At 41.9% G+C, this 24361-nt stretch overlaps 1 protein-coding gene across 1 annotated transcript; it reads left to right on the top strand.

Moving 5' to 3' along the window:
• Positions 1–52: 52 nt before the first annotated feature.
• Positions 53–23872, top strand: CWC25 (CWC25 spliceosome associated protein homolog). Its single transcript, XM_073572518.1, has 10 exons — positions 53–220; positions 1988–2160; positions 4157–4393; positions 7053–7122; positions 13881–14014; positions 14095–14164; positions 14717–14811; positions 15958–16050; positions 21353–21511; positions 21629–23872. Exons 1-10 carry the CDS (start codon positions 203–205, stop codon positions 21741–21743), a joined length of 1164 nt encoding a protein of 387 aa, XP_073428619.1. The 5' UTR covers positions 53–202; the 3' UTR covers positions 21744–23872.
• The last annotated feature ends 489 nt before the right edge of the window (positions 23873–24361 follow it).

Genomic DNA, 24361 nt, shown 5'->3' with positions numbered 1-24361 from the left:
GAAACACGCAAATTCCACATAGTAGACGTGTACTGACATTGCCCACGTGACACGGCCCTTTAACTAGTCACATGACCTTCGCTTTGTGTTCCACTCTGTTCGGCGATTTCCGTTTCCGGCTCGGGTTTATGACGTCACGTGCAGTCCTCCATACACGGATTTTCCCTTCCTGGAGTGAAGCGGCTTCTGCCGGGGGTTAACCATGGGAGGAGGAGACCTGGTACGGTACTTTATATGTCACTAAGTGTCTAATTAGAGTGCAGCTGAGGAAACGACACCAGCGCTCTCCGGCGCTGCTATATGAGCTGCTTTGCCTCTGCAGCAGCAGTAGAACCGGCCGCTGTCACGGTCCGAACGGCTTCTGAGCAGCTCTCACAGGCTGATTACTAAGTGAATTTTTACAGCCGTGCCAATATCAGATATTTTTAATGTGTTTTCCTTATCTATAATGGGGGAAGAAGGCATTGATTAGAATTGTTGTGTCTTTGTATTTTTTATTAGTCCCCTTGGGCCACCTGAACCTGCCATCATCTGATCACTTACACTATAAACTGGAATGCCACAGTATTGTGGTATATAGTATAAATCACCGTCTCCTTTGATTATTGCTAAGCTGCAGAGGAGGAAGTAGATGGCAGCAACAGTGCCTTCAAAAGACACCAGGATTCCATGGTAACCTGTCACACTGTTCACCCCAAGTGTGGACTGATGGAAGCAGGCATGCACTACCAGTGATGTCGTTTAAAGGCGTTGTCCACTACTTAGACAGCCCATTCTCATTCCTCACATTTGGCTCTGTTAAAATAAAACCACCTATACTCACTTTTGGTGCTCTTCCAGCGATGTCAGATTTTTATGACATGTGACCCCGGTGCCCAATCAGCGCTGGCGTCACTGTCCTCACCAATAGACAAATCGAACGTCAAGAGGAAGTCGGAAATCAGCCGCAACTCTAACTACCTGTTGATGTTCAATATGTCCGAAAGCGAAGACCGTAAATCCAGCACTGATTGGTTGTATGGGTCACGTGAGCCCAAGGAACACAAGTGCCGACGCCGCTGGAACAGGATTGGCACTGGAGGGGAGTTTAGGTGTTTTAACTTTAACGCAGCTAAACATGAGGAATGAGTAGGGGTTGTCCTAGTACTGGATAACCCCTTTAAATACTGCTGTTGGTGATTGAGAGCTTCATGTAAATGGTTAACAGCTACGCCTGGAACTCGGCTCCAGCCACGGCTGTTAGAGTAAGATATAGCATATCTAATATTGCCAGTCACCTTAGTGCAGGATGTACAGTTTCTCCCCTTTTGCTTGAAGGGGTTAAGCAATTTGTGTGTTTGGCCACCACTGCTAGACTACATAAGTGGCTGGTAACCTAGGCAACTAACAGTAAATATAAGATTAAGCAAAGCTAATCTGCATGGGATGAAAGCAGAATTTTAATAAACTGTAATTTGGAAAGTTGATTGTTTTCACAAGTGCTCTCCAACTATATCCATTAATGAAACTGGGTCTATCCCTTCATTGGCTTTCCCCTGCTGCTCTCACTGACTGTTTTCAAGAACACGTAATAACAGGTAAAAGTGCTGTGTAAACCCACCTGATCTGCTGCTTTTTCATGCAAGATATATATCATTTTTGGTAAAATGTATTATAGTAGTTTTTGTCCTGCCCCAATGGCGGCTTTGTTAAAAGGGCTGCCAATTGCCAAGGTCACAGCTAGGGGTGGGCAATTGCCAGGGCAGAGATGCTCCAGCCATCCTCTTTGCCATGGCCAGGCTATTTGGCACAAGTCCAGGGCAGAGGATTGAACCTTTTTCCCTCCTGGAGGAAAGTCTTGGCTATAAATGCTTGATATGGCAGCTCAATGCAGAATTATCTAATGAGCTCAGGGTTTCTGAACCATTTATCAGTCTCGAACAGTTCAAAAAATTAGCCCAGACAGATGTGTATCAATAAACCTCGTCAAATCTGTTTATTTCCTTAGAATCTGAAGAAGAGCTGGCATCCCCAGACATTGCGCAATGTGGAGAAAGTGTGGAAAGCCGAGCAAAGACATGAGGCGGAACAGAAGAAAATCGAAGAGCTTCAGAAGGAGCTGCGGGAGGAGAGGGCTCGAGAGGAAATGCAAAAATATGCGGAGGATACGGGAGCTGTGAAGTGAGCGGCGGTGATGAGTGAGAATGCTGTCTCCTCTGTGAGAAATCATTCTTACCCTTCCAAACTGTTGTATAATAGAGCTGCCAAACAGTGATTCTCAGCACTTCTTTCCATATTTGATGTTTCAAAACTTAGATGTCATCTGGAAATCATTTGTTTGGCAGTTTTTTAAGAATATGTCCAATTATGGCAACAACTTATGAAGACACTGTGTACCCTTAAAGACAGTCTGTCATCCCCAAAACTCATATTAAACCATTTATCCATTCATATACAGGACTCGGCCCTGCACACACTTATAAGGCATGAGCTGAGCGCACACAGTGTCTGAGCAGGTGCATTCTTCTCCTGTGCTGCACATAAGATCACATAGTAAGGGCAACTGATGGTGACTGGAGAGGGGGATGACAGCATGCACACACAGTGTCATAAACTGTGTGCTCTCATCCTCATCTCATGGTAACATTGGCCGCCCGCTACTGTGTCATCTTATGTGCAGCGAGTGGCCACTGTAGACAGGAGAGGGGGATGTGAGAGTGGACCTGCTCGGACTGACACTGTTTGCTTGTAGCTCATGCCTTGTCACTATGTGTAGGGCTGAGGATTCATTTCTGGCAGTGCTGCTAAGTGACTGCTTTCAATAAACATAAGGGCGGTTGCAGAGGATTGTAATCGATGGGGTAGAACGGTGCACCGAGTCCTTGGCCACCCCAAAGGTGCATCAAGGACCTATCATTTACATTTCCTATAAAATTGTTTTTATGCAAAATAATAAAATCTACACAACTACTATGTTTATATAGGGGCTACGTCCCTTAGATGAATGTATGACTGGCTGAATTTTATTTTTTTGGGAATGGGGTTGACAGACTCTTTCAGGCTGAGGCTTTCGTTTGGGGTTGTGTGCCCATTTGATGTAGCAGTTCTTGTGCATATACATTTCAACTACTGTTTAGAGGGTCTTTTCCATAGGATATGCCATAAATATCTGATAGACAAGGAATCTGATAGATGAGCATAGCTTTACACTCACACCTGCAGAACTCCTAAAAAAGTGAATGAGAGAGTCATGCCATCCACATCATTCACAGTGATCAGAGCGACAGTATTTGGAGAGAGGTTCATGTCTTATAGGTGGGATTTCTATCTATCAGACATTTATACCATATCCTGTAAGTAAGCTATAAATATCTATGGTGGGTAGAACCATTTAATTAGAACCACCCACATTTAATGATCCTCATTGCTTTTCTGCTTGATAATCCGTTTACTGCAATCTTTATTGCCTTTTGTGTAGATTTAGTTATGGAAAATGTCAGATATGCATGTAGCTGCTACACAAAAGCTGGAGAACAATTTAACATTGCAATGTCTACCATTTCAACAGATGATAAGCTAGTTAATGTTGTTTCATAGATGTGCAGAATTTGCCCTTTCCTTCTCTTGTTGCAATATACACATACACGCCTCAGATGTAATTGTGAGGGTGTGCCAATGGGATGCTATGATAGCCTTGGGCATTCGGAAGGCCCCCATTCCAGCCATGTAAGTGCTTCTGTGAAGACCTGTGGCTGTCCGTCATAGGAGATCGTGATTTTTATTATATGCTGCAATACTGTATAGTTGCAGTATATAGTTTAAGCGATCAGACAATCTAGAGTTCATGTCCGTAATGAGTGTGATTCGCATACATGTGGTCACTTGCCGACTAGATGCACACAACCTCCCTCAAGTGATATGAGCGAGGCCGGATACACTCTAGTCGCAATGTGTATGGAATGCAAATTGCATACTTGTGGTCACATGACCACCAACACCAGAGAATCCTGACAGTCCGCAGTGCTAGCAATGTGCGGATTCACAAGTCTGCAGTCACTCGACGCCTTTAAAGATGAGCAATATGTATTAAACATTGCACAACATTTTTATATATACATTTACATTTGTATTTCCTGTTGTCAGTACCTGTTAATTTGTGTTATTAATGCTTTCTCAGAAAAAAAGATGAGAAGTTGGATTGGATGTACCAAGGGCCAGGTGGGATGTTGAACAGAGATGAATACCTTCTTGGACGCCCAGTGGACAAATTCATCCTTGATAAAATGGAAGATCCAGAATCGGGTCCTTCTACTGAGACTGGACTTCTTCCAGGATCAATATTCAGTAAACCTGGAGCTGTATCAACCTTGGATATTGCAAACAAGATTCGTGAGGATCCGCTCTTTATGATTAGGTGACTTTAGCTTTTGGAATATTCTGTGCCTCTAGAATTTATCAGAACCCAGAGCTGCGTGATCCTTTCCTGATAATCTACAGTCAGGAGATCACTGTACATTATATAGAGATCCAGCACTGTGTGATCCTGTCCTAATAATCTACAGTCAGTAGATCACTGTATATTATATGGAGACCCATCACTGTACAATGTGTGATCCTATCCTGATAATCCACAGACAGGAAATCATTGTACATTATAAAGAGATCCAGCACTTTGTGATCATGTCCTGATAATCAGTCAGTAGATCACTGTATATTATATGGAGACCCAGCACTGCGTGATCCTGTCCTAGTAACCTACAGTCAGATCACTGTACAATGTTTGATCCTGTCCTGATACTCTATTGTCAGGAGATCACTGTACTTTATATAGAGATCCAGCACTGTGTGATCCTGTACTGGTAATTTACAATCAGGAGATCATTGTACATTACATAAAGATCCAGCACTGCTTGACCTTGTCCAGGTGGTCTATAGTTAGAGATCACTGTACATTATATACAGTGGGTATGGAAAGTATTCAGACCCCTTTAAATTTTTCACTCTTTGTTTCATTGTAGCCATTTGGTAAATTCAAAAAAGTTCATATTTTTTCTCATTAATGTACACTCTGCACCTCATCTTGACTGAAAAAAAACAGAAATGTAGAAATTTTTGCAAATTTATTAAAAAAGAAAAACAGAAATATCGCATGGTCATAAGTATTCAGACCCTTTGCTCAGTATTGAGTAGACACACCCTTTTGAGCTAGTACAACCTTGAGTCTTCTTGGGAATGATGCAACAAGTTTTTCACACCTGAATTTGGGGATCCTCTGCCATTCTTCCTTGCAGACCTTCTCCAGTTCCGTCAGGTTGGATGGTGAACGTTGGTGGACAGCCATTTTCAGGTCTCTCCAGAGATGCTCAATTGGGTATAGGTCAGGACTCTGGCGGGGCCAGTCAAGAATGGTCACAGAGTTGTTCTGAAGCCACTCCTTTGTTATTTTAGCTTGGTGTGCTTAGGGTCATTGTCTTGTTGAAAGGTGAACCTTTGGCAAAGTCTGAGGTACAGAGCACTCTGGAAGAGGTTTTCATCCAGGATATCTCTGTACTTGGCCGCATTCATGTTTCCTTTAATTGCAACCAGTCATCCTGTCCCTGCAGCTGAAAAACACCCCCATAGCATGATGCTGCCAACACCATGTTTCACTGAGGAGAGGCTTCCGTCAGGCCATAAAGGCCCAACTAGTGGAGGGCTGCAGTGATAGTTGACTTTGTGGAACTTTCTCCCATCATCCTACTGCATCTGTGGAGCTTAGCCACAGTGATATTGGGGTTCTTCTTTACCTCTCTCACCAAGGCTCTTCTCCCACGTTTGCTCAGTTTGGCTGGACGGACAGGTCTAGGAAGACTTCTGGTGGTCCCAAACTTCTTCCATTTAAGGATTGTGGAGGCCACTGTGCTCTTAGGAACCTTGAGTACTGCAGAAATTCTTTTGTAACCTTGGCCAGATCTGTGCCTTGCCACAATTCTGTCTGAGCTCATTGGTCAGTTCCTTTGGTCTCATGATTGTCATTTGGTCTGACATGCACTGTGAGCTGTGAGGTCTTATATAGACAGGTGTGTGCCTTTACAAATCAAATCCTATCGGTTTAATTAAACGCAGTTGGACTTCAGTGAAGGAGTAGAACCGTCTCAAGGAGGATCACAAGGAAATGGACAGCATGGGACTTAAATATGAGTGTCTGAGCAAAGGGTCTGAATACTTATGACTGTGATATTTCAGTCTAAATTTGCAAAAATTTCTACATTTCTGTTTTCTTCAGTCAAGATGGGGGTGCACAGTGTACATTAATGAGAAAAAAATGATCTTTTTTTTGACTTTACCAAATGGCTACAATTAAACAAAGAGTTAAAAATTTAAAGTGGTCTGAATACTTTCTGTACCCACTGTAGAGATCCAGCACTGTGTGATACTGTCCTGATCTATAGTTAGGCTATCACTATACAGCTCTGGCAAAAAATAAGAGACCACTTCCAAATGTTCACTTTGTCTGCTTTTTCTCTTTATATATATTTTTGAGTAAAATGTAAATTGTTCTTTTAGTCTACAAACTTCTGACAACGTGTCTCCGAATTTCCAAGCAATACATTTTGTATTTTTATCTGACAAAGAAAATTGGTCAAAATTTAAAAAAAAAAACCCAGTGCTTTCAGACCTCAAATACGGCAAAGAAAACCAGTTCATAATCATTTAGAAACAACAATACTAATGTTTTACCTCAGGAAGAGTTCAGAAATCAATATTTTGTGGAATAGCCATGATTTTTAAAACCAGCTTTCATGCGTCTTGGCTGCTTTCCACCAGTCTTTCACACTGCTTCTGGCGCAAATATTTAAGCAGTTCTTCTTTGTGTGATGGCTTGTGACTATCCATCATAGTCTCGATTACATTCCAGAGGTTTTCAGTGGGGTTCAGGTCTGGAGAATGGGCTGCCTATGACAGGGTTTTGATGTGGTGGTCTCTTAATTTTTACCAGAGCTGTATATTTTATAGGCTCCTTCTGAAAGTTGGAAGTCTTCTTTCATTTTCATACATTTTAATCACACCATTATTTTTTTTTTAATCTTCAGGAAACGAGAAGATGAGAAAAGGAGAGAAGTTCTAAAGAATCCTGTAAAAATGAAGATGATTAGAGAACTGGTATGTGAAACGTTTTATTCCAGGATTAAAATGTAATCGCCAGTCTGCTATTTACCTTAGTGCTGACGTTACACCGGTTATATGTCCATCATGTCTGTATTGTTCCCATTACACATATGGAATATTCAGCCTCCATAGTCCCACAAAAGGTCTTTCCCATGATCATCTCCCATTTAGCAGCCTTCATATGAGGCTCAAACCGACACAGACTGAAACTGAGCACTCTTCAGAGACCTGATGTGAGGCAGGTGCAGCATTCCCAGACTTCTTTTTATACTACTTAGCCGACTAACGTCACTTTCTAGAACACTGGATAGCAGATAATCATTTGCCTAATTCTGAACACCACCTTGTACAATATTTGAGTCTTCAGAGGGGTCTTGGAGGCACCAGGACAATATTAAGGCTCCTCCTTGCCAATTCACAGACTTGGATTTAAGTGTGGAGAGGTACCGAAAAGATATTTCAATTCCAGACACCGTAGAATGTCCCTTATGGCTTAACAGTGCTCTTACCAAATTACTACATGCCCAAGATGCTCAATTTTGGTGGAACATGGGGGTCAAGACACTGGCACAGTCATATATCCTGGATTTTTTTCGTTTGATCAATAACATCAGTTCTATTAAGCCACCCGACATGTTTTCTTTAGGTATCTGCAGGTAAGACATGTCCTAAATACCCAGTTCCCAGACACTGTGAACTTTCTCATATCCTCATACTGCAACTCCCTATGAGAGCATGTAATATAAAATAGAAATTGTCCTGAAAATTTTGATAAGGTATGGAAGCCTTTGTTTGATTCCCCTTTGGCTCACATTAGTCCCCAGGTGATGAGGAGTGTTGTCTCATGATAAAGTATGTGATATTTGGTGCCTGAGATGGGTGTCTTGTGGTGGGGTTAAGATATTAGACTCATGGCATGTTAAGATCAAGGTTATCTTTGTCAGACAATATTAATGAGCATTGAGAAATGTCTTTTGTTTTGTGATGTAATCTTTTTATGCTGTATAATGCTCAATGTAACCAGTTAAAAAAAAACCCATAACTATATGGTAGCTAAAAGCAGGGCTGTGGAGTCGGCGTCCATTTGGTGGAGTTGGAGTCGGTATAAAATGGGTTGACTCCGACTACTAAAATATATAATAAATTGGATACAGTAGTACAATGCAGGATGTGCTGTACATGTTTGCATAAGAATTTGGGAAAGTTCTGAAATATCCTACAAATGTCTGTTCTGTCCCTGCTCTGAGGATCTCGGCTTTTAGTTGAGATGAATCTGTGCTGCACTTTATGTACATGCTCAGTAGGGGGCAGTACTGTGGGGTCAGAAGTCAGGGAAGTTGAAGAATTGAAAGTTTGGCTTACAGATTCCACAGCCCTGGCCAAAAGTCCCGGAGAGTTGGAGTCTATGACTGCAGTGGTGGCCTTAAGATGGCTTGTTTGTGGTCTGTATCCATAGGAACACATTATTCTGTACAGGATCTGTATACCCAAAATGGTGGGATTTTTTATTGTATATTTCTTTTTGAATATGCAATAACATATTAGCGTTATGATTAAACCACAGCAGATAATAGTAACAGTCATAAAAAAACAGTGAACATATTTTTAATCAGGACTTATTTCAACAGTAGCTCATTTCTTACTTTAAATGCACTGTACTAAATCTTTTTGCTTTTTAGGACTTTGGTAGTGAAATATTTAGTAGAAATATTTATTATATACACACTTAAAGGGCACCTTTTCATTTTTTTTATTTTTTATAAGAAAAGCATAAAGTGAGAGAATTTCAAAGTTAATAGACTTTTTCTTGACTCGGATGATTTTGCTCAGTATTACAAGAACACAAGTTTTACCTTCATTTTTATGGAGTGAGATTAAAATTTGGGCAGATTTTCTTCCCTGGGAGTTGCCAACTATTGGGGAGCGGATTCAGGGTAAATGGAGCCTAGTGCTCAGATCTGGCAGTGTTTTTACCTGATTTGCAGTCTTGTTGACTTGCCGGTAGAATATTATGATGGGATTGAGTCACCTATTTTTTTTTTTTTTTTTTTCACAAAGTCACCAAAAGAGAATCGTAAACATGACCGAAGTCTAAACCATAGGGTCCCTTACCTTTTCTCTGCACTGGGATAATAAAGGTGGGAAGGGGGGGCGTAGTTTAGACTTGAAATAAACACATTCTTTGTTGTTAAAGGGAGAATCCAGGACTAAATAAAAAAATAAGCACTAACCGGCAGGTATTTGCAACTTACATGTTTTTTGTGCACGGCGCTGTTCTTACCCGGCACAGAGCGGTCACAGTTGTTTCTGCTGGGGATTCAGAAGCCTCTGCTCACATCACGTCTACTAAGCAGAGGCTTCTTCTCCGCTTTGTTGATGGGTTGGGACTTCTGGCGTCATTCTGATTGACAGCTGGATCCCGCTGTCTAACTGGGGGAGCTGGCTGTCAGAATGACATCGGAAATCCTGCCCCGTCGCTTCAGCAGAGGCAGCTGAATCCCCAGCAGGAGTGTCTGTGACCTCTCTGTTCCGGAGGAGAACTGTGCTTTGCACAACAGGCAGGTAAGTTTCAATTACCCGACTGTTAGTGCTTAGGTACATATTTTGTTTTTCGGAAAGTCCCGGATACCCTTTTTAAGCTTCTAGCTTCCTTCTTCTCCGAGTGATGCTTTATAATACTGAGTAATGTAGTTTATATATCTCGTACTGTAGCTATGTCCTAAATGAAATAATTGACAGCACATTTCTTTGTGTATTTCCATACTTCACAATCCTAGTCTCCCCGCTCTGACACAGGAAGTCTCATGAAGCTGTCCAACGGTGAGACAGCAGTGAACCCCGACATCAGCATTCCTCATTTAAAGGGTGATCGCTTTTATCCCTAAATTAGACAGGCCTTTTTAGTTTTCTTAAAATATTGCACTGTGCAAAACCTTTGGGCAGGTGTGAAAAAGAAAAAAGGAAGAATATTTTGAAAAATAGAAGTGATAGTAGTGTGTGTTTATCAATTAACTAAATGCAAATTAAATTAAAAGAAACCCAGAATTTTAAACCAAATCGATACTTGGTGTGACCGCCTTTTGCCTGTAGAACAGCAGCAATTCTTCTACATACACTTGCACAGTTTTTGAAGGCTCTCAGGAGGGAGGTTGTTCCAAACATCTTGGAGAACTACGATAAAGGAATACATGATCCTTGCGCTAATGGATCGGAAAGGGGCGGAAAGTAAAGAATGGGAGCACACACAAATGAAGTTAGTATATGTATGGGTGGAAATGCACATGAAGAATGTACTTAAACTGTAAAATGATACTACATTTATATGTAATATGTTATAGTCCCTGCGGCTGCATGTTTTGCGGCTGTTAGGGTATGTGCAGATGATCAGGAATTGGCAGCACTTTAGACGCAGCACATGTCCACTGCATCCAAAGTGCTGCTGGCTATTGAACGCAGGGGATTCCGCATGTGTTCACTGAACCGTGCGGATTTACCTTATCCAATACATTGTATGGGTGACATTTATGCGAGTCTTCAAGATAAATTGACATGCTGCGGTCTGGAAAGACACGCCGCATGTCCTTCTCTATGGGTGAGCCGCGGGCTTCTGTGGACACGTAGTGGACATGGGGATTTCTTGATATCCCATCCATTATGATTTAACATCTGGACCCTGCAGATTGGACGCTGCACAAGTATTCCGCTTCCAACCCGCAGCGTTTACTTATCGTGTGCACCTACCCTTAGACAGCCGCAACACATGTAACGATTGCCTATCAAACAGGCAATCTCCGCATGTGTTGCGGCTGTCTAACAGCCACGAATCATGCAACCACAGGGACTCAAACAAACACATTATCCAAGCACACACAAGATACTTGGATAACAGTTCGCTCATCACTAGTTAATGATATATACAGAAAAGGAATTGATAGATGTAATGCTGTACTATATAGTTGGAAATACGTTTAAACTGTAAAATTGTACTTGCTATACTGCCAGATGAACCAAGGTACACCCTATGGAATCCAGGCTTCACAATGACATGAAAAAACTGATACAAAGAAATGGAACCCTTCACAAAATAGTGCAATATTAATGGAAAAACTTTATAAATAATACATAAAATCAATACAGGGAAATAAATGTCGGCCCCACGACCCAAGAGCTACATGCTAGACTGAATGGACATCGCTACAACACTAAAGTCGGCTTAGTCCAACACAGTTTATCTAGGCACTTGTTAATTAAACATCAAAAAAAGTTTAATATTACGGTGATTCCTATAGAACATGTTCCTGAAAATATTCCAAATCGGAACCAAGTGCTAAACAGGAAAAATAATTTTTTTGGATTTATCAGCTCCAAACTTTGTTTGCCAATTGTTTGAATGATGTGGTAGAGAAAGTCTGAATAATATTGTAGAAGGGACAGTATAATGGTTTTGATATTGGTTGAATACTTTTTTATGATTACTTTTGTTATTATAAATATTTGATTGTTTTTGAGAAATTGAAAGGAGAGAGAAAAAGGAAAGAAGGAAAAAGAGAAAAGTAAAGACAAGGGATGAGTGAAAGAAAGGAAAAAAAAATTTGGGAGGGATTTAAAATTTTTTTTTGAGAAAAATGTTTTTCTTTTGGCTTTTTATTTTTATGGTATTTTATATGTTAGTTCCTTATACACAGTGTGTATACAGACACAAGTAAATTAGTTAATTAATGAGAACATGTCCTGGGAGGATTTGTCCCTTTGGTATAGGGTGTTTTTTTCATTTATCTGGGAGGGGCTTTAGAGCTCCTCCAGTACTCCGCCCTATTTGATCCTTTGGAAGTTGAATGTATAAAAAGAGAGTATGGATGATCTTTTTGTATTATTTATTTTTTAATGACCTGAAGACGACTCCAAGGTGTAGGAGTCGAAACGCGTTGTCCTGTAATTTTTTTATTACCTCAATAAAGCAGATATTTATATATAGTATAACATCTATGCAAATCTCTATATGGGAGCGCTGGCTACAAACTGGGATTTTCTTAGCTATCTATAGTTCTTGTTTGAGGGATTTTAATACATTCTTCCTTCAAAATTTCTTCCTGATTTGTGAGATTCCCAGGTCATCTTGCATGCGCTGCTATTTTGAGGTTTAGTCACAGATTTTCAATGATGTTCAGATCAGGGAACTGTGAGGGCCATTGAAAAATCTTCAGCTTGCGCCTTTTGAGGTAGTCTATTGTGGTTTTTCACATGTGTTTAGGATCACATGTGTTTAGGTGTTTAGATGCGGAGGCAGCACATGTGCCACCTCCGGTGGACAATTTCCCAAAGCCCACATCAGTGAACTGAATGGGAAAAGGGACACCCCAGCCACTGCCTCCTGGAGCAGCGACCCCACTCGCCCCCCGGCAAGCTCACTTTGGATTACAAAACGCTCCCCCATTTTCCTCCCAAATTTGGAGAAAAAAATACGTCTTATAATTTGAAAATGGTTCAACATACCACCCTGTAGACTACAGCTTCTCGCTTCATTACAGCGCGTCAGGATTGAGTTTGACTGTAGAAATCTGTGTGTACTGGAGCGCGCCCAGTGGAGATGGCAGTACCCTCTACCGGGAACTCCGAGTTATTGACCATCCCTACTAATTGTATGTCTATACAAAGTACCATTTATTACTCTTTTACTTACTATGGACTATCTGGAGTTATGCAAAGTACAATTTTATAGCTCCAGTGTATTTTACTGTTTTAAGCGTATTTCAAACTATATAGAGAAGCACTACATCTACTTATTCCTTTTGTGTATGTATAATTACCTAGTCGTCTCTATAGTAAGTACCATTTTACAGTTTAAGTGCATTCTTACTGTGCATTTCCACCCATACAGAGAAGTGCTACATATACTAACTTCTTTTGTGTGTGCTCCCATTCTCAACTTTCTAATCCTTTCAATCTATTAGCGCAGCAGGATCACTTATTCATTTAACATAGTTATTCCTCATTTACAGGCCCCATGGATCTGCCAGCAGCTTATATTACCTTCTCCCCATCATCCCCTTGGGTGCTACTGCATTTGTATACTATACCTTGGAGAATTAACCACAGATCTGTGAATGTAGGCTTGCGTATAACATTTTGTCTCTTCATGTAATCCCAGACAGACTCTGTGTTCATACATTTGTTTTAATTGATAAAAATAAACTATTAATACTTCTATTTTTGAAAGTATTCTTACTTTGCAGCATTTTTCCCCCACACCTGCCTAAAACATTTGTACAGTACTGTATATATTTTTGCGAAGTTTTATATTGGTCTCCTTTTGCTTCTTGGAGTTAATAGGTCCTCTTTAAAAGGGCTTTCTGTTATCAACCTATTTCCATACACAGCAATTTGAGGGGGATTAATGTCTGGGACCCATCTTTCCCCAAAAATTATGGTGATTTAGAACCTATAAAAGGAAAAAAAAAAGCTATTACGCCACAGAATTCTCTGCATCAAACAAATAGACATTATAAAAGAGAGAGCATTTATTGCAAGGAAAGTGAGCAGTTGCCAGTGGATAACAGCTGATTATGGGGTTCCTGCGTGGACTCCCTGCTACCATCTAGTCACTAGGGGGCATTTCCTTGAATGTGGAAAACAAGGGTATTTTCATTGGAGAAGATGATGTGGTTTAGAATAAGCTGAAAGGCTAAGGTCCTCTGACTTTTTGTTTGCTATTATGAACATTTGGGTAATAGAAAGTAATTATATGTTTATAGCTCCAAACAAGCCTGGATAAAAAGAGCAAAAAGAAGAAGGAAAAAAAGAAGAGAAAGAAAGAGAGACGATCAAGTCCTAGCAGCAGTAGTGATGCAGACAGTAATAGTGATCAGGATGACAGATCCAGAAGCAGGTGAGAAATGAATCCCAGCTCCTGGAAAAGGCATTGCTATCACTGTAACACACAGAAATATATTATTCCTGTTCTTTTAGTGCTTCCAAACACCGACAACATTCCCCATCCCGTCCACCTCACCAGATGGCAGAGGGCTACGGATTACAGGTGCTTACTTTACTCTAATTTCTTTTACTTCCAGCTTATACAGCAAATTTCTAAAAAACCTGGTGCCCATAATTTTTAGATATGCACAATCCTTACACTCCATTGCAAGCACATGCACACGTGTGGGCTTGGCTTTTCTAAGGTGGCTCGTGAAAGTTGATGTGCTGGTTTGCTAGTAGCCACAGTTCTGGAACATGCGCTTCAGCCATAGCACTGGTGCTTTCACAGAGACAGAAGACCCACAATTTACCTGCTCAGTACCAGATTCGTGGTAATCTAGCTTGAAACTATTTTTGCCACATGTTGGCAATCAAGATTTTGGAACTAAAAGATGACTGATCTGAGATATGATCTCATAATCTGTTATTAACCGTTTTAAATCTGTGGTTAGATTTAGTAAGATATGTTCACCCAAATAATATGGTAAGTGTGGTGCCCAGAAGAAACAGTTAAATGTGAAGTTCTGTATTTAGTGGAATGATACATAGATATTGTAGGTTACGATAAAGGAAAGTATTTCTGGATATTTTATGGTCCTTATCCATTTCCTAGATCCGGGATTCCAGTAGGAGTAACAAAAGAGATCTGCCAGTAGGACAGGACAGACACAGAGGCCGCTCCAGAAGTCCCCATAATGACAGACTGCAGTGAGTATCTGATTTTTTTTCATATTTATTATACTTACTTTAATAGAACCATTAATTCCACAACGCTTTAGACATTATCAGCACTGTCCCCATTGGGGTTCACTGAGTGGCGTAACTAGAGTACGATGGGCCTCAGTGCAAAATTTGGACCTTTGTTCTCAGCTGCATGTTAGTCTGATGACTGTCCTTTGTACCATTCTAGATCTTATCTTTATAAGTGTTTGCCCCTCACCCCCTTTAAATAATGTCTCCCATCCTGTAATAACGTGCCGCTTCCTGGGCCCTTACTAGGCTCCTTCCTCGTATAATGTCCCTTTTACTGGAACCCTTCCTGGTATTGTGTCTTCTATCTCGGGACCCTTCTAGTAATTATGTCCCCCATCGTGGTATAATGTTCCCCGTTCTGCTGCTCTTTAAAAAAAAAAAAGAACAAATCTTCTTACCTTCCTCCACTCCCACGCCGTGCAGTTTCCTCTTCTGTAACCGGTGTAGAAGCCAACAGCTGATTCCGGTGCACCGCCAATGATAAACACTGCAACATCAGCTACAGGGCTCTGACTGACTGGCGGCTCTTATTGCAGTGCATGGAGGCAGTGGGCCCCTGTGTAACAATACATTCATTTCAGCTGAATGTGCGTTGTTGGACACACATCCAGCTGAAATAGGCGCTGGCATCAGTGGGCCTTCCTCCAGCACGGGTCCGGTCGTGGTCACACCCTCTGCGACCGTTATCGTTATGCCCCTGGACTCACAATCCAAATTACTATGCATCTTTGGAGTGTAGGAGGAAACCACATTACCCGGAGGAAACCCCCCGCAAATTGGAAAGAATATGCAACCTCCTTGCATATGGACCCCAGTATAGAAAAGCAACAGCGATTACCTCTAAGTCACCGTGCTGCCTTGGATATTTTAATACTGTGCATGCTTTTAATAATCAGCTTTTTTAATACCATGTCTGCCACTCCTTCTGTTACCAAATGCTGACAGTTATGTGCATGAGACTCCAGACCTGCTTTGTATATGGACTCTTGGTACTGTAATTGCTATTCCAGGTTATTTATAGCAAGTAAGGGAAAAGCCAACCCAAGATAGAAGGTTTTGGTGGACCGAAATATTATATTTATGTCCATCTTAATGTTTCAGGGAGAAATCGAAGGAGGATCGAAACTATAAGCGGAATCCTTCCCCAAAAAAGGAAGAAAAATATAGAAGACAGAGAGTATCGGGGTACACAAAGTAAGTGCACTTTAAAGGGTTATTCTCCTCATTGGTCAAAATTGCAAAGTGCTCAAGAACGAAGGGGTTTTATTTTTTACTGCTAGTTTTCTAGGTTGCTGACTACCGATGCAGATTAGTAGTGCTGGCCTGTCTCCTGTCTAAGGAGTGCAGCACCTTCAAGCTCCTTGTAGTAGTCCTTGTAAACACTGTTCTGAAATAAGCTGGTGTAACTGGGTCTACCCAAGCTGGGGTACCTCTTTCAGTACCACCCCGTGTTTTCGGAGGTCCGCCCTGCGTTGGCTGGAGTCTGAATGAATGACGCTGGCTGGAATTCCTTGGTTACATGGGCGCATATAAAAGATCACTGCTTCTCCACGTATTTCCAGTCTGACAACACTTTACTCACAGGACACAGAATATATCACACAGATACAGAGGGCAGGCCAATAGAAAAGCGGCAGGCCAGACATGCATTACAAAAGCCGCAGGTGGCCGGAGCCTGCCGATGTTTACTGTGGGAATTACAAAGGTGGGGGGAGGGCGGACAAAAGGAGAATATCGTGTCCCCTCTGCCCAGGGGCGCAGCCTGTGGGCTGATGCATTAGGGACATGCATCTCACATAGAACCTATTATACATACATATAACTGCACAACATATTCTGGGTGCTGAGTGGTTCTGTAACACGTAACAGCTGGATATCAGGATTCCACCAGTTTCAGTTTCTCTGCTCTCCTCCAATTCTGCATAGGCACAGCTGCTTGTAGGTACGTGACCTATCATGATGATGCCGATGGGTCGCACTGCCCCTGAAAAGCAGGAGGAGTAGAGCACTCCCGATTGAGAACATGGGGCAACCCATTTAAATGCTTGTGGGAGCATTAGGTGTAATAATGGGCAATGGTTCATAATCTCCCAGTGCTATTTCTAGTTGATCCAGTAGCATTATTCCCTAATAATAAATTATTTAATATGTAATTAAACACTGCATTATTAAATAGAGCTATTGCTCCAATTAATGGAGAGAAGGTGGTGTGTTCCATCAAATAATTTTTTTGGGTGAGTACATATAATCTGCAACTTGATCAGTTGGTTAAAAGGAAATCATCTGATCCTCACTTACGCTGCCTGGTGAAAGTGGCAATACATTAGCGTTATTTAGTTACTTAGTTGATATACATTACTGGTTGGTCATGTACAATATAAATATGCTTTTCTCTAATGGTACTCAAGCGCTTCATATATCAGTGATTGAAGTGTCAGGCCTAAACCCTATAGCTAAAACCAGACAGGCCTAAATACATTTGCACTCACCAGGGTGCAGCGGACCCAAGTAAAATGGCAACTGCACAGGTGCAATAATACCAAATGAAACAGCCAGCCTACAATCAGGGATTGGCCGTGTGGTACACCAGTGCAGAAAAATAATCAGCATGTGGCAGTGTTCACACAGGGAATGCAGGGCTTCTGGTTCACAGCCTGTATATTTTTTTCAGGGTGCAGTTGGGCCCAAATGGTTCTGCTAACTGTGGCCTCTGTTCACACGGGATGCATTGTAGTTAGCACTGGGCAGCCCCCCTATATGGTGTTACTAAGAGGCTGTGAACCAGAAGCTCTGCATTCCCTGTGTGAACACTGCCACATGCTGATTATTTTTCTGCACTGGTGTACCACATGGCCAATCCCTGATTGTAGGCTAGCTATTTCATTTGGTATTTATGCACCTGTGCAGTTGCCATTTTACTTGGGTCCGCTGCACCCTGGTGAGTGCAGATGTATTTAGGCCTGTCTGGTTTTATCTTGATTTTTTTGGAGGATTTTTTCCTCTTTCTGAGGTTTTCTAAACCCTATTGCTGTTGTGCTCCAGTGTCCCCATGGTGGCATTGTCACAACCACATACTGTTGATCCAAATTATCACTCACATCAATGGCCTCATATTCATCACCGATAGATTGAGTATCTTTTGTGGTTGTTTGGATCAATGTGATGTCCTGAAAACCCTCGCACACCCTACGGTACATGTACAGGCACAGGAGCTGGCTGTAATACATAGCCGACATCTGCCTCTAACAGCAGCAGTTAGCACTAGCCACGATCACTGCTGTTAACCTATTTAAATGCCGCTGTCACATATTGACGGTGGCATTTAAATAGCACGGTCGACGGTGTGTAAGGGGTCGTTTTAATTGCGAGGGACCGATGGGTTACTATGGGGGGGCCTGCTGAAATGTTATATATGCTAGACTTTAATGGAAACTTCTATTTATCCTGTGGTATTGCAGCAGATAGTATAAGCCACCTAATAATTGTAGGTTAAAGTTCCTTATGGGGACTGAAGAATAATATTAAAGATTACAAAAAAAAGTTTTTAAAAAATAAAGGTTTAAAGCAAACCTGTCACCAGGTTTGACCAATATGAGATATGGCCACCACCTTTCAGGCTGACCTGGAAGACAAGAAAAAAAAGCTTTTAATTATACTCACCTGCTGGGGGATCCTGACTGAGGGCTTCGCTGGTCCTAGTCCGGCGCTGTCCTCCTTCTGGCTGTGTGTGGATGACACATCCCTACGTCATCCACACAGTCTCCCTGGCATTGCGCTCGTGCCCAGATGTACTCTGCCCTATTGAGGGCAGAGCAAAGTACTGCAGTGCCCTGGCGCTGGGAATGGTCAAAGAGCCCCAACGCATGTGTACAGCAGTAGTTTACTCTGGGCGGAGAAGTACGCCTCCGCAGGAGCGCGATGCCGGGGAGACTGTGTGGATGACGTAGCCTGGAGCCTCTTGCAGCCTCGCACCACTGTACACCCTCTTCTTACAGCCCGGGGCTCGCAGCATCGCCCCACTCCTGCCACCCAGCTTTCCTGCAGCAGCGACCCTGCCCCCTGGGACCGCGCTCCAGTGCAGTCACCTTCCCTGGTAATCTACCGTAAAAGTGGAATATAAAATGCACCACCATTTTATTAAAAAAATGTTTCCCTATTTTCCTCTCCAAAATTTGGGGTGCATCTAATAATCCACCAAATACGGTACATTTCAAACTGAGGAAAGGGCAACTGGAAAACGCTTTGCTATCTTCTTATAGGCTTCTCCTGCTTTGTGGGCCTCCATCATTTTCATTGTCAGAGCGCTAAGCTGCTGCTTAGAAGAACCCATGGATGCTGTTTTTTTGGCACAAGGTTAGAGGAGGCTGAGTTTTCTTTTTTTTGCAGATTTCAGTATTTTTTTTTTACTAAATTTTAAAAAAAAAAATGAATACAAGTTTGGTATCGCTGTAATCAATCCGACCTCGAGAAACATGTTTCCAGGTGATTTTTACTACAAAATAAACTTTGTAAATAGAACGCCTGAAAAAAAAGACAGAATTGCAGTTTATCACAGGTTCATCCCACTTGAATTTTTTTTTTTCCCCCATTTTTTTTTTAGTACATGATGCGGCAAAATGAATTGTGTCATTTAAAACTGCAATTGGCTCAGCAAGAAATAAGCCCTCATACAGTTGTATTGATGGAAAAGTACAAAATAGTTATAGTTCTTGGAAGAAGGAGAACAAAAATCCAAAGCACAAATTTGAAAAATCGTCTGGTGAAGTGATTAAAGGGGTTGTCCATCTTTGAGGACAGTTTTTCGCTTAAATGCAGGCATTTGGGGCTAAAAATCATTTTTACACTTTGGTTTAATTAAATATTGTAACGCCATTTGGCTTTTACAGGTTCTTTGATTTCCTGCACATTCAACTTTGATGTGGCCTGTGGTTATACATCTGCTGAGAGGAATTCATAAAAAGATAAGCGTTACAAACTCCCTGTCAGAATGGGCTGACAGTCTCTTAACTCATTATGCAGCCAGCAATAGTGCAACGCAGAGTTTATAGACTGATAACTGCACCATTTTGTAAAGTAGCCCAATTGCAAAAATACATGCATTTAATTAAGAAAAAAATAATTATCCCCAATTGTGAACAACTTAAAGAGAACAGTCACCAAATTTTTCATGTTGTTATGGAGACACAATGTAATAGTGGCTGCAGAGCGGAATAATTTATTTTTGTAAAATCTCACCTCTTCGTTGTGGAAATATTAAAAATCCAAGTATTTAGCACCTAAAATTTAAAGGGATATTCCCATCTCCAAGATCCTAGCCCAATATGTAGTAGGTGTAAAAATAATAATATTAGCAAATTACTACATTTCTAATTGAAGGTTAGTTTTTCTGATTCTGTCTTTTTCCTAATGTACAGGCATTGCAGTATCTTAAATAACTATGGTTACAACCACTACTATACTATATTTCTATTTGGAGATATTTGCTAATAGTATTATTATTACACCTACTACATATACTACATATTAGGATAGGATCTTGGAGATGGGGATATCCCTTTAACTTTTGTTAAAGTCCAAGTGGGTGTGGGTGTCAAAGTTTTTCACTGGGGACATGTACTTCTCCCAGTATGATGCTGACCAATCATAAGCAGGCAGTAACACTCAAGTGAAAGAAGAACACGCCAGCACCATAGTTTACTGCAAGTTTCCCATGCATGAGATGTAATTATACAGGGGCAGTGCAGCGGAGTTTAGCGGTGTCACATTACAAACCTTTCTATCCGCTCTCTTGATTACTGAGCGTGTAAACTTATGTATATTTGGCTGAAGCTGATTGTACTTGCTCCGCTTTCAGATCAAGGCTGTCCTGTCTCGCACAGGAGTAACCTGGCGTAATCTGCCTGTTTTGACTACTCTTGCATGAGATGTGACACCATGCTGTGATCTCACTGCAGAGCACAACAGATATAAGTGTGACTACTAACACATCTCTGGCCAGGTAGTGTGGGGGATGTAACAGTACAGCAGAGCTGTCAGTGCTAGGAGAGCTGATAGAAGGGTATGAAATGTGACACAACTGAACTCAGCTGTACTGCTGCTATCCCACACTGACTGATGCGGGACGGTAGACCAGGAGATCAGAGCTGTATCATAACATCTGGCTCACTAAGATATCTGCTCTAAGCTTTGCTGGGGGTGTGTTCTTTCTTTTGAATGTTGCTGCCTCTTTATGATTGGTCAGCACCATACAGGGAGACTAAGTACGCGCCCTCAGTGTAACTGTCTGACTACACCCACTTGGACTTAACAAAAGTTAACACATTAGGTGCCAAATACTTTGATTACTAATGTTTCTGAAACAAAGGTGAAATTAGAAAATACTAAAAAAACTTTATTCTGCTCTGCAGCCACTATTAAATTGTGTGTCCAGTTTAACTTGTAGTCATGCTTTTATATACTGCGGACATTTACCATTCAAGTCTTCTCTGTGCTCCAGGAAGCTCTCTGCTGAAGAGCTAGAGCGTCGCAGGATGGATATGATGGAGGACGCCCGGCAGAGGGAGAAAGATAGGGAAAGTAATGTACTCAGATACAAACAAGAAGAGGAGAATGATGAAAAGAAGGACCAGCACAGAAAAGACAGCAAATTCTTACAGTACGTATATGGGATAGTACCGAAACGCTGCTCAGTCCTTTTAAGTTTTGCCATAGCCTTTGTCATTATATTTTGCCTGTTGAAACCTTCTGAATTCTTTTTTTCCCCTTTCTACAGTCAGATGAAGCTGGATAGTGCAGCGTCCTCTTCTCTGGAGGACCGAGTGAAGCGCAATATTCATGGCATTCAGCGAACCTCCTCAGCCTTGGAGAAAAACTTCATGAAAAGATAATATTGTAACCATAGACCATTTCCATTGTATTTGTATTTTTTTAGACAGTAATCTTCCTAATCGGTCCTTTATTTGTACATTATTCTGTTCTCCTGGTGCCACAATAATTATTATATTTGTATAAAGAGTCTTGAGAATATGTAAAATTTCATCTTTTATGTTAGAATAATCCAACCTTCCATCACTTTTGTCCCATTTTACCAATACTATAGAAGAGTAGAAATGGACCTCTATGATTTAGTCTTAGTCAGTCCGGACTAGGCAAAGACTTAAGTGTCGAATCACTGTGAGGATCCACTGGGTGATCGGTGCTTGGAGGTCTGACTGCTGGGACCACCACACATCTCTTCTATAAGGGATTCCTGCCTCCCCTTTTGCAGGTGATAATAGGAAGTAGTTATACGGAGCTATAGGTAAGTGCTGGACCTGGTTCCTGTAAGTCTTACAGTACTTGGATCCCCAATCTAACATTTATCATTTCTCCTGCAGTGGGAGTTGAAAAGATCCTTTAAATAGGTTGTCCGTTGCACTAAGAATAGGTTATCAATGTTAAAGTAGTGGACAACCACTTTAAGATTAGTTGCATTGCGTTTCACACTAATTAGGATGTTAAAGGAGATTTGTGGTTTTGGAAACCATCCCTGTTCCTTGACGGCAGAATTTGTTTTTGTTTTTTTTTTTTTAATAAAATTGTGCTTCATTCAACCTCCCTGTGTCGAGCGGCTGAGTGCCCTCCACTACTCCCGGAGACTCTGATTGTCTGCAGTGCTGACATTGTGTCGCGGAAGCCAATCAGTGAGCTCAGTGGTTTGAGCTGTCAACTTGGGCAGTGCTGCGGAGCTCAATTACAGGCTGCAGCGCTGTAAACATAATGTTAGCGTTGCAGACAATAACAGACACTGGGAATAGCAGTGGCGACTCAGAGTTGGACCCAGGAAGGGGGAGTAAACTTGGAGAAAAGTGACTTTCTGAAACCACAAAACCCCTTTTAAAGAAAACCCGGTACTAGGTTTTTCCTATATAAACCGTAGACTTCTTCAATGGCATTCTTGTAACCCATTCATAAGAGCCCAACTGCCCCACATTACTGGGAAAATGCCATTTATAAATTTCACACTCCACATGCTAATCAGCACCAGGCGGTCCAATGGGTGTCTCTGGACCATGCTCGCTGCCACCTCTTCTGCCTTGATTGATACGGATGAAGACTCCCACGTCATCCACACACACTGCTCAACTCTCTTGCCTGCACAGGCGGTGATTGAGGGGTAAGAGGAGGGGTGAAGCTTGGTCCAGAGATGCCCATCAGACCCTTGGGCACCAATTAGCATATACAGTCAATTCTGAAGGTCTATTTCCTGGGTATGTGGACCAGCCAGGCCCTTATGAAAGGGTTGCAGGAATGCTATCCAACAAGTTGGTGGATACAGCTTATATCAGGAAAACCTAGTGACAGTTCCCTTAAAATCTCAGCGCATATTAATATCTGCATACACTGTAAGGATGCTCATCAGACGATAATGTGCACTTGTCAAGCCAGCTTCACTTCCTATACATGCATCCTCACAGAAATAACTGTTAGAGCTCTGCTCTTATTGTCGATATTGTTAATCTATTGTTTCATAGACTTGGTAACACTTTAGGTCTATGCATATATTGCAGTGTTCTGTGGAAGAAGACACAGGGCCCAATTCATCAAAACCGTCGTTCACACTGCACACCAGCCTTGATGAAAAGATGTGATGGAGTCAGCCGCTCCAGATTCATGGAGAGGCATACACCTTTTTGTAAATCAGGAGCATCTCGAGTGTCGTACACCTCTTTGTGCAACTCGTCACAAATCCTACTCCAGTCCCTGCTGGAGTAAGATTTGCGGCATAGCTAGCGTCGCTGCTCGTTATGAATTTGACTAGTGGCGGTCGCCATTCCCCATCTTACTCCTGCTCTGCCCAAAAAGCTTTGCTAAATCGGGCCCAATATGTTTTATATCGCTGGTTGGCTGTATGTGAAAGCCTAATCTCCTTCCCCATATTCTGTTTCCATGTGGGACAGACCATGTGTATTCAGCTTTGATCTTCAGAATTAACTGTTGCATTTTTTTTATTAAACAGTTTCTGTTTTTATCAAGATTTGCATTTTTAGTTATTGATCCATTCAGTTGTGTTCAGCTGTCATCTGTCTACAGTATGAAGTAGAAGGGAACCGGAAGCATTAACAGGTTAGTATACCATGCTGTTGTGGATATGTACACCTTGAGCAATAAGATCTAAAAGTGGTTGTTTTACTCTTCGCCACGACAGCACCCACTGGAGATATCGGATCCGCCCATTTGGAACAGGAAACCCTACAGGAAAGATAAAAGGGGCGGTCCGCCTTTCCTCCTCAGTTTTGGTTTCCTGTTCCAAATGGAGCAGGATCCTGCAGGATCTTACCTGGGCCATGCATCCGCCTGTGCGGTCTCCTCGGGAACGGCAGGGGCTGCGGGCCGGAAGCAGCGTCGGGGGAGATTCCGTTTGACGGCTCCCCCCTCGTCTGGTTGCATAACGGTGATGACCGGGTCCGGGGAGGGCCGCCCGGTCTTACCAGGGAGCGGGCCGGTCTGGCATCCGGAGGCAGAA

This window comes from Dendrobates tinctorius, unplaced genomic scaffold, assembly GCF_039654945.1.
Source record: "Dendrobates tinctorius isolate UK_male_01 unplaced genomic scaffold, ASM3965494v1 ptg000032l, whole genome shotgun sequence".
Classification (NCBI taxonomy): Eukaryota; Metazoa; Chordata; class Amphibia; order Anura; family Dendrobatidae; genus Dendrobates; species Dendrobates tinctorius.
Note: the sequence above shows the minus strand (reverse complement) of the source record. Positions and strands in the feature narration are given on the sequence as shown.